We start from the raw sequence: 11,585 nt of genomic DNA on the forward strand, positions 1-11,585 counted from the left end.
GGTGCTGTGGAGACCCAAACAGTATCAACAGACAAGCAGTGAATATCATACCGAGACGAGCTTCTAGCACCGACACACCTAACAGTAGTACATCTTAGGAATATCCAAAAGATGGAAACGTCAGCTTGTTTAACTGACACCACATCATGGCTTATATCTACAGCACATAGGAGCACTGACACAGTCTTTGTATCGTTTTACGTTTGTGTATAGGCTGGACAATACTACTGCTGCATGCGCACTCCCGAGTAGATCACGAGTGATGGGCTTAAGTTAAATCGGGCAGAAAAAATTACCTAACATGACGGTGTGATTATTATGGTCATTACTCATGGAGTGAAAAACATTGACCCGCCAGTGCAACATTTAGGCTAGTCTGTCCGAAGCTTCAGCATGGGTTCTCGTCTGAGCAGACAGAACAGTCTGGACAACGAGAATTTTTCAAGGAGGCGCCGCAAGCATCTCGACAGCACGGGAGAAAGCGATAGGAGTGGAAGTCGTGGTAGCGGAGACTTCTTGTTTACAACACTGATGCTGAAGTCGGACAAGCTACCGGGGATGCTGCGCAGAACCAACCACAGTCCCTACGAGCGACGAGTCACCTGGATCCGTGAGATCCAGAAACTGCTCCGCGAGCGCAAGCTAGAGCAGGCAACAGACGTGCTGAAATTACTGAGGAAGGTAAGAGCAGCTGCCCCGCATTCCATGCAAAGAGATAAGTCTCTCTGCGACACACAACCCTCACAACAAACGTGATCTGACGTGACGCACGATGTCCACCATGCAAACAAGTGTAGCACTTATTGTAGTATGACTACTCCGTGCATGACTCAGGTGGTTTGGCATCACAACTTAACAATATAGAGAGAAATCTGTAGTATTGGACGACTGGGGGCCTTTACTTTTGACAACCACAATAAAGACATCCATTGACGTGACATGTTTAACTGACAGCCTGTCATTTAGACAGCCACAATGGGAAGACCTTTTGCACCTCCTATGTTATGTCCTGTCCTGCTCTGTCAGTCTGTCAATCAATGTAACCTTCAGACAGCTGTGAACGACGTGCCCCACTGGCATGGCCTAACAACCAATACCATAAAAAGTCCTGACATTTTATATTTGAAAATCGGCAGCAGTGACATTCCGGGAGACCCTTGCCAAGCCCCTTGGCCCTACATATGTCATTTAGTGATGGAGCAGTATAGCAAAGCAAAGGTCACTACCTGGTCATTCTGTTCCCCACTACAGCTTTTCACCAGTGATATAAGTTGAGAAAAAAATTAAGCCTTAAATGGTGCACGTCTTATTAAGATTTTGAAATGTAAATGTAAAGCACTCCATGGTATAGCCCCAATGTCTGTATGTCAGTGGGTCCAGGAAAGATGATAGAGGAAAGAAAACAGCTAGAGAGAAAGAAGCAGGTAGTATATCATTGGTTCATTCTCAGCCTGTGCTTTTGTTTCTGTGATGAACCCTTCAGGTGGAACCCTACCAGCATTGTACGCCCAATGTTCATAACACCAAGAGAGTGAACAGGATGCAATTGTCACTTTAACAGAAATAGAGTGAGCCTTTCTCACTCACCATGTTAGTTTTTCTCCCTGTGAAAACAACAGGACTGGGTGTAAAGACGTTATCTCAGAAAGCCTGCATTGCTCAAATGTGCTATGTCTGTTTATTGAAATGATTTGGCATTGTGCATGCATCTTTTAGCAGTGGCCATATTGTGGAAGCAGGGTGTACTGCCCACATGTTTTATGAAAGAAGAATGTGATAGTGTTTTTCTTCACAGGAAGATGTTTTTTTTATGACAATAACATCCCACTGCCAGAAGAAGGACATACACACAGAAGTCACAGAAGAAAAATAAATGTTGAATTACTTTTCCCCCCAAACGTCACCTACGTATGTGTAATATGACTGTTTCTTTCCATTTAAACCAGTTCTAGAGCAGCAGTTCTAGAGTTTCGCATCAGCTTTAAAAAATTGCATTAACGTGATAACAAACTAAAAATCATCAAATTATACAGATAAAAGAGACAAACAGATTTCTCTAGTGGAAAAAAGGCGGATTTATGGTGGCGACTTCCAAAATGAGATGTGAGCAGGTGGTTGCGTTGTGGAGATGGGGGAATAATTACGTTACATGTGACCCAGATCCTCAAGCTAAATGGAAAGATCCAGAATTTGATCAGCGGGTGGGCTCTCTGCTGCAATTACCAGAAAATATTCTCTAAGCACTGGCAACCACAATCACCTGTTGCCATGGACGGTCCTGTTGAAGGTACCTATTGTGATGTTGCCTTAAGGGCATCTTGTTCCACAGTTAAAGAAGGTATACTGGCAAAGCTGTATTTTCATCCTAGTAGTGATTTGCTGTATATCTGGATTCACCTGCTTCATTCTCTCCCTAATTCACTGTAATCTCTATTTTTCTCTCTCTCTCTTTTGCTCTCTCTCTTTCTCTCTCTCTCTTTGTCTCCCTCTTTTGCTTTCACTCGCTATTACTCTCCTGGTGTCTACATCTCTCTCCAGCCCCCTTCTCTCACTGTAGCTAATTACTTTGAGGATTTGACAGGGAAGCAGGCTTTTTAATCAACACCGTCAGGTGGCCCATGGGATTTCAGCTACACCACACACACACACACACACAGGCATACAAACACACACACACACACACACACACACACACACACACACACACACACACACACACACACACACACACACACACACACACACACACACACACACACACACACACACACACACACACACACACACACACACACACACTCTGCCCAAGCACTGTAACAGGGCTACACGGTTGTCTCTCTTTATTTAGACACATTTCTCTAGGAACGGGATATTTAGGGAGTCCACTGGGAGGGCAAACACTATTTCAGTGTCCAACACAATTCCAAAAACATCTATTGTTAGTGTTCAGCCAGGCTTAGTGGAGTCAAGGCGCTGATGAAAACTACGAGCCGTAGAGAAAGGAGAAAAGTCGTTTCGTTCCTTCAGGCATTCCCTTGAATGGAAGTTAATGCATGGGATTTATTTTCCTCACAAGCCTTGTATAATGCCAGGAAAGGAACAGGAACTACCAAAGGGCTTGAGAGCGCTTGTCTAAATAGGCATGATCAGGAAGGGCTACCATGGTCAAGTGATCATCGAATGCTAGTTTTGCCAATGCAGTCATGTATGAACACTCATATAGACAGTGTTGTGCAAGGTTGAGTGCTATGAAAGAGCCATTAAAAAGTAAATGTTTAATAGACCCTGAATCCTGCTCAGGGAGGAAGTGTGCGGGAAGGGCATCCTAATGACTTGCCTCTGATATTGCATCGTCTCCGTGTGATTCACGCGGAAACTGCTGCCATGGCGATGTCAGCACCCAGGCAGCACAGATGGATGTAGGTCACTGGAAGACAATAATAATTTTTGTCTGTTTTGAAGTGTTTGTTTGTGCATGTGTGTGTGTGTGTGTATGAGAGCCATTTACTTTTTATTTGTGTTAGACTCTTGTGAAAGGATCTAGTTAATGGTGTTATTGACGCCATTATTGAGTTGACGGGAGTGTGAGTTTGTATGCATGATTTCAACTGAGCTAATATTTTTGTGCATGCGTGCAAGATAGTATGTCCACAAACAAGAGACAGACACACACAATGATACAACCAGAGATACAACCAGACAACCTCATACATGAAAGAGATGCATTTTTTAGTCATACACAGGAAAAGATATTAGTCGGGGACCAAATCTCTCACTGTCACAGGCAAATACTCATACCCAACTACCTAGCCTAAGTATTAGAACAACAGTGTGCACTACAACCATCATACCAATACTTAATAATTAACCACAACAACAACAAGGGTGCCTTCATGTGCATTTTCTTGGGGTTGTCAAGTGGGCACCTTTATTCTCCTTTATTCTGCAAACCCTGATCGCTTTAGGCACCCGAACAACAGGCTTCTTCACTCTTTGGGATTCTAGAAATGTACGTTTCCTACACACTCCTAATCAAGTACGTAACGTGAATTTGCATGCCTTGCACTTAAGTAGTACTTAATGGATGCTGTCCATGTTAACAGTGCTGAATTTACTTAAAGGCAATTCAACTTTCATAACATATTCCATTATTAACTTAAGAATAAACCTTCTCCTGTGACACACAAACACACACACACAGACACAATATATATATATATATATATTTATTATATAATGTTATTACATTGTATTCTGATTTGTTTGTTGTATTACCTGTCAACATACTAGGTCTACTCAAGACGTCCAACGTAAGCCTGCTCTTTGCCACTTGCAGGTGTGCTACTGTGAGTGTCATGCTGCTCAAACAAGAATGCTTTTGGGAATTTGAGGATGAGAAAGAGGTTGAGGAAGATAAGCATAAATATGTGAGTAAATAAGTACATAAATATAAGCCTAGGGGCAGCCTAAGGGCTGATTTTGGCGTAGCACATATTCGTAACTTTCTCTCCCCATTATTTTTGATGGAATATTGTTCCCCAATTTCTTCCACTTTCTGCACCAACTTGTGAAGCAGGTCTACGCCCTATTGAATCTAGGCAACAAAATAAAAGCTTGCACAAATGGAATCATAAACGCCATAATTCTTTGAGCCAAGAATAGTTAAATTTTCTTTAAACCTTAAAGCTGATTTTCAGAATGAAAGGTGACTAAGGGTGTCAAAGCTAGTTTTACAACCAGACATAATATCTTTTAATGAGCCAACACCCATACACTACTTGCAACTTCCGTCTTCACCCACCCATTGAATGAGTGGGAGGACATCTTAAGTGGCTCCAACAATTAATTAAATTAAATGTGATTAGCATCCGTAGCCAACAATTCTGGGCAGCTGATCCCCCTCCTCGCTATGCCAGTTCATCCATTGCTCTTGATTTGCTCGATAAGCCACTGCTGCTTGTCTAGTTTCCACTACTTGCTCGCGAACATAACTGGTTATCTTCTGCCTTCACCACGGAAATGTAGCCTAACCCCAGGCTTTCCAACTAACTCTTTAGGAAGAAACCCAAACTTATGTTCAGAATTAAGCCACATTTCTACCCTCTTCAGAATCAGAATTAGAATCAGAATTAGGTTTTATTGGCCGATTTCTCTACAATAGAAAGAATCACCTCACCATCAATATGAAAACTCTTCCACTAGCGTTCCCTTACTAATAGATACACACTTGCTAGGTTTAATTTTCTTCCTGCCCCATTTCAGATTGTCAATCATCCTGGCTTACAGCCAAAGGGTACATGGAGCAGTTGTTTTAAGTATCCTCATGTTGCCCATATAAGCTCAAATGGGAGTTAAAAGGGTGCCGTCCTGCAGCCTCTCAACACCAACATCTCATGCCCTTATAATTACCTCCTTTGTGCCATGGTGAAAGCCAACTGAGCAATGGTGCAATGGTGCATCCAGTCATGATACTTATATCTGCCAGGATGTGATGTAGTTACTTGTGTTGCAGAACAACTGAATATCCTCTGAATAATGCGTGAAAAATACCACACAGAGGTTTCTGCTCTCTGGCCTTGCTGCCTGAATCATGTTACTATGTTCCTGGGATTTCTGCTTTCTGCACAAACAGTGGTATCTGTCAAAATAAAGTATCTGTCTAGCTATTTACCTCCTTTCTACCACACTAAAGAAGATCTTCCCTTCCACATTATGAAGACAGATATAGTCATGGCAATCCTCTCTTTCTTATCCACCCTCTTTGGTGTAGCCAGTCTACTCTTCATTCACTGTCTGTAGCACACTAATACCTTCTCTCTGAGGGCTAATTTGAGAGAGGAGGCTTCTGCTTGTTTTCATTGCTTCCTCAGCTGCCTCCTCTCTCAAATCAGCCATTCTAATTCCACCTGTTATTTTAACTTGACTTGACTCTGCTTGTCCTTTCTAGCTTTCTGACTTACTCTTTATCTGTCCATGCCATAGTTTAACTTCAGAAGCCCCTAGCCTTCAAACCTTTGGTTTCTGTCCACTGCATGTTTCCTTCCTAGTCTGCTTGATTTGTCTCTGCTGCTCACCAGCGGCATGATGTTCACATTTTGTGCAAGTGTGCCAGGTTCTCTGTCAGCTGTAGCAGGTTTACTGATATCCTGTGGTCAACGTGAAACCCCTGTACTTTCCTCTAGACATTGCATTCCTAGAGGTAACAGGTTAAAATAGAACGGCTGATTTGAGAGAGGAGGTAGCTGAAGAGGCAATGAAAACAAGCAGATGCCTCCTCTCAAATCAGCCGTCAGAGAGAAGGTATTAGAGTGTTACAGATTATGAAGCCTTTTAGTGAAGTTTTCTTCCTCCATCTTCATATACAAACCTAAAGAGCTTTCCCCTTAACCCCCATACTGGCCATATCCATGTTCTTCCCCCTCATAGTCAAAACCTGCCCAAGTCCAAAGCCATGTGGTCTGCCTGTGAGTCCTCTTCCACCCCTGCCCTCGCTGACTCTAGGGGTATTCTGTTAGTGTGTTATTCTGTAGTTTAGTTCAGTGCATCTACCTGGCTGTACTTACCATAGATGCTACTACTACTAGCCCAAAGCAGTCCCAGTGGGGTCTATTCTCCTTCCTGGCAACTGTCTTTCCAAGCCGATACATGGGTTTCCCCTTGCTGTTAGATGTCCTATTCACAGCAGTCACTGCAGTGCTGAAGGTATTCTTTGTGCTTTGGGAATTTCATGCTGTGTGATTTATTTTGCCAAGTGAGGTGACTAAAGGTTTACCCGAGTTTCAATATCTCCATACTTATATACTCATGAATTTTTTTTCTAAGGCATTACGAACACTGATTGGACTACCCCTACGCATCAAATCCACTTCATGGCTTGCAGCAGTAAAATCTCCCTGAAAGTTTTTTGTACTGCTTTGTGATGTAGGAAAGGCTAAAGGGACGTTTCAAGCATTACTACAATTATTTCCCAGAACTGTGTATCACCCAGTCTTTCTGCACAACACCTCTGTGTGGTCTTCGCCTATGCAACTCCAATGTTCCCTATGCACCATACTTGTATGCTAAATGAACCATTTATATCAGCAGGGAGCCATGCACTCAGTAGCCCTGGGAGTCTTTTTTTTTTTCATTACGATGAGAGCCTGTGTGGTGAAGGGCAGGTCCCGGGCTTCTGAGCTGGAGAATAGAAAGAGGAGGAGGAGGAAGAGGAGGTGTGGGTTGATAGTCCCAAGCGCCGAGCAACAGCAGTAGCAACAGCAGCAGTAGCAACACGGCCTGCAGCAAAGCACATGAAAGCCCATCGCTCAGCTGTAACTGAAGTGCAAAGATCTGTACCAGTCAGAATATGCAAGTCAGTCATCCTTGGATAAAAGCCTCAGCCTTTTGAATATTAATAAACCAGGGACATCGAAAAATTGTTTTATAAGACTAGATCCCGTCACACATGAATTTATTGCGGTTGTCGTGGCACCGCTACATTCCACTGAAGAGGACACCATCTTTGTATATGGGTTATATAACAGAGTAGTAACACTTAAGTCTTGGTGCTAAGCACGCCCTCTTTGCCCAAGTTTTTGTCATTAGTGCCACATGACTGGGAAGTTTAAAATCAGATACAAACCATGATGCAGCCTCACAATGAAGTGACAAGCTGTTGGTGAATAAAATAATTACTGAGATTTCCATGCAAAGCCAATTGCTCTTTCTCTCTCTCTCTCTCTCTCTCTCTCTCTCTCTCTCTCTCTCATGCTCTTACTGTGTGTGAGAGTGTGTGTGTAATACCTTCAGGTATCACTGAAAAATATTGAAGAATTGGAACCATACAGTGGTTCACACGCGACAGAAAAGTCACAACCTTTGTTATTTCAATGTCAGTTAATGAAGTATCCTTTGAGTGATCCATTCAAAGCCACTTGTTGATTGTGTGTATGTGTGCGTGTGTGTGTGTGTGTGTGCACTTGTGCGTGTGTGTTTTTGTTTTGGCAGGACCTGGGTTTGGAGGGCACGTCCCTGAATGATATCTTATATAAGAATGCAGCCTTCCTCAATCTGGTGGATCCCATCTCACATGAGTTGCTGCTAAGTCTGGCCAAAGATATGCAGTGCCCAAAGAAGGTAGGCCAAACATTCACGTCATTTAATTTCTCTACATAATTCATCATGTCCAAACCTCTCCCTCTCCATCTGTCTTGCTCTCTCTTTCTCTGTCTGTTTCTTCCTTCAGTCTCTGCCTCCCTTCTTTTTCCATCTCTCTCTCTGTCCTCTTTCTCATTCAGACCTCTTTTGTTTGTGTGTTTGTGTTTTATTTGTTGTCTATCGTCTTTCTGCATTATGCATCTGTCTGTCATTCTGTCTGTTGTCCCATTTGTCAGATCCATCATTGTATTTGTCAGGCCTATCTGTCTGTCCTTCTCATTTGTATGGCTATCTATTTTGTTGAGGCTGCGCTCGTCATCAATCAGCATTATTCATGTCCCCCCCCCTGTCTCTGTTGCTGCCTACTGTTTATGGTTTTATTCTTCTTTTATTTGTTCTGTGTGGTTGTTTGTTTGCCTATCTGTCTGTTGTAATCCTAAAATAGAAAATAACAATAAAATAAATCATGCAATTATTCTGTATCTGTATTCTGATTATTGAATCATGAAAGGTATTGTAGGTTCTTTATTCTGTGTGGATGTGTGTTATGTCATATATATATTAAAAATGTCCTTTTTGATTATAGGCCTGCATGTTGAGGTTATGAATGGTGTTGTGGTGTTTTCGGGTGGGTCTTATACAATGTGTGTGTGTTTTTGGGTCTTTGTTAGCTACCTCCCTGAATGGTGTATCTCCTATAAATGCTGTATTGTGTCTGTGTCTGTGTCTGTGTCTGTGTCTGTGTCTGTGTCTGTGTCTGTGTCTGTGTCTGTGTCTGTGTCTGTGTCTGTGTCTGTGTCTGTGTCTGTGTCTGTGTCTATTTCTGTTTCTGTTTCTGTGTGTCTGTTTCTGTGTGTCTGTGTCTGTCTCTGTGTCTTTGTCTGTGTCTGTGTCTGTGTCTGTGTCTGTGTCTGTGTCTGTGTCTGTGTCTGTATCTGTGTCTGTGTCTGTGTCTGTGTCTGTGTCTGTGCCTGTTTGGGTGTGGGTGTGGGTGTGGGTGTGGGTGTGGGTGTGGGTGTGGGTGTGGGTGTGGGTGTGGGTGTGGGTGTGGGTGTGGGTGTGGGTGTCTGTGTCTGTGTCTGTTTCTGTTTGTGTGTGTCTGTTTCGGTGTGTCTGTGTCTGTGTCTTTGTCTGTGTCTGTGTGTCTGTGTCTGTGTCTGTGTCTGTGTCTGTGTCTGTGTCTGTGTCTGTTTCAGTGTCTGTGTCTGTGTCTGTGTCTGTGTCTGTCTCTGTGTCTGTGTCTGTGTCTGTGTGTCGGTGTCTGTTTGTCTTTGTCTGTGTCTGTTTGTCTGTGTCTGTGTCTTTGTCTGTGTCTGTGTCTTTGTCTGTGTCTGTGTCTGTGTCTGTGTCTGTGTCTGTGTCTGTGTCTGTGTCTGTGTCTGTGTCTGTGTCTGTGTCTGTGTCTCTGTGCCGGTGTCTGTGTCTGTGTCTGTGTCTGTGTCTGTGTCTGTGCCTGTGTCTGTGTCTGTGTCTGTGCCGGTGTCTGTTTGTCTGTGTCTGTGTCTGTGTCTGTGTCTGTGTCTGTGTTTGTGTCTGTGTCTGTGTCTGTGTCTGTGTCTGTGTCTGTGTGTCGGTGTCTGTTTGTCTGTGTCTGTGTCTGTGTCTGTGTCTGTGTCTGTGTCTGTGTCTGTGTCTGTGTCTGTGTCTGTGTCTGTGTCTGTGTCTGTGTCTGTGTCTGTGTCTGTATGTTGCCTCGTCTTGGCTTCATGTTCACTCTTATTTGAATTCCCCTTGTGATTATCTGCCCAGTTATAATTCATGAATGATTTGGAGATAAGCCCTAATTTTTTTCTTTTTTAATAATGAAAATGAAAACGTCCTCTGAGAATTATTAATGTTTCGAATCTCCATGGTGTTTAGGCGCTTTAGTAATATGACTAATTGGGATAAATACCTTCTGTCAACGTAAAGAAAAAATTAAAATCCCTTTTCACCCCTTATAATCCCACTTTGATTTTAGTGTGCTATCTGTCTGTATAACAAGACAGAAGAAGGATAGCCAGACAGAATGATGGCATAAAGACAGACAGGGAAGCAGACAGATCTATATGAAGATGTATCTATCCATAGAGAAGAGAGATAATATGCAGATTATATGCATTATGAAATGATACAGGTGAAATTACCATATACAGGCAGTAAGTACTGCTTTTCAGATTGTGTAATTGCTAGTCTAGATAATTAGGTAGATCTCTGAAAGGATTTTTGCTGACTCATTGGCTGTGTCCAGGTTTCCTCTCTCACCGGCATCATCTTGGATTATTCATTTTGGCATGCATAATTTAAGGCCTGAAAGAGAGTGGTTCTGTAGAAGTTAAACCTCTTCATCAGTCTCTCCTCCGCTTTGCAGAGGCACCCAACCCAACAGATGGCTTCAAGCTAAAACTCAGAGAGAAACCCCGGAAACAGCCAACACCATGTGGTCTTTTTTCATTTCTTTTCCCACAGCAAACAGGGAACATTTTTTTTATTTGCAGCATAATAACAAGGCCACGTTGACCCTACCAAATCTGTGACAGCCATCATGAACCCCATGTGCCCAAAAACACTCTCTAACCACTCATACTTTGATGTATTTTTTGTGTTATCTTATGTATCTTATTATTATTTGTGTTATCTTATTTATTTTATCTATTGTGATTGTGAATAGGAGACGCAGATGAGACTTTCAATACATTTAGATTGCTGAAGGCAACAAAGGAGCCACAGTGTAGCTGCCAGTGTATTCAAAATCACCCGTAGGCACAAAGTCTCTAGAAGAAAAATGTAACTGCATTAGATGCTGAAGATCAGAGGATGGATGCCAAAGCCTTCTATTCTATTCTTGTATTCTGTTTTCTATTCTATTGTATCCAGGGTGAAATAAATATGTCAGAGTTCTGGGCGCTTGTGTGGTTTAATATGCGTCATGATTTCTCCCTCAGGATGCTCAGGACACTCTGAAGTCCTCGGATAAAATCTGCCGGCAGCTCATCTACCATCTGACGCCGCACTCCAAGTGGCTACGCAAGAGCATGTCCAGGAGGAAGTCACAGGCCTGGTAAGAGAGCCGAACCGACCACCCTATCAATCACCTTCCTCCCATGACAGTTGCTTTGACCAGGCTCTTTGACATAACACATCATGCTTTTTTGGTCAGAAACAATAACCAATTGCTCCCCTATCAACAACTAACCTTTCTCAGAATAACATCCCTCAAGGTTTTCTGTTTTCTGTCTATGCTTGGCCAACACCAGTTCCTAACACTATAAACCCTGAAGTGAAGCTATCAAAATACTTAAATGTAAACAGAGCCATTCTCTTGTCAAAAATAATTTCAACTATTAATTGTATAGGCTACTTATTAATTCAAACCTGGCACCCTGGGGACAGATACGGTAATGATTATAGACAAAATGCATTAAACAACAAACATCTTTGGCAACAATATTACTACAAAATGGATTCAC

General features: G+C 42.6%; 1 protein-coding gene across 1 annotated transcript in view; it reads left to right on the forward strand.

The window, feature by feature from the left end:
• Positions 1-393: 393 nt before the first annotated feature.
• lrrc75ba (leucine rich repeat containing 75Ba) overlaps positions 394-11,585 on the forward strand; it is a gene marked incomplete at both ends in the record, with an annotated part of 25,834 nt that continues 14,642 nt past the window's right edge. Inside the window, 3 exons of the mRNA XM_080853211.1 lie at positions 394-681; positions 7,987-8,115; positions 11,061-11,176. Of these exons, the coding sequence (XP_080709337.1) occupies positions 394-681; positions 7,987-8,115; positions 11,061-11,176 (533 nt within the window). The remainder of the gene's footprint in view (positions 682-7,986; positions 8,116-11,060; positions 11,177-11,585) is intronic.

The sequence above is a fragment of the Sprattus sprattus genome (assembly GCF_963457725.1).
Source record: "Sprattus sprattus genome assembly, chromosome: 15".
NCBI lineage: Eukaryota > Metazoa > Chordata > Actinopteri > Clupeiformes > Clupeidae > Sprattus > Sprattus sprattus.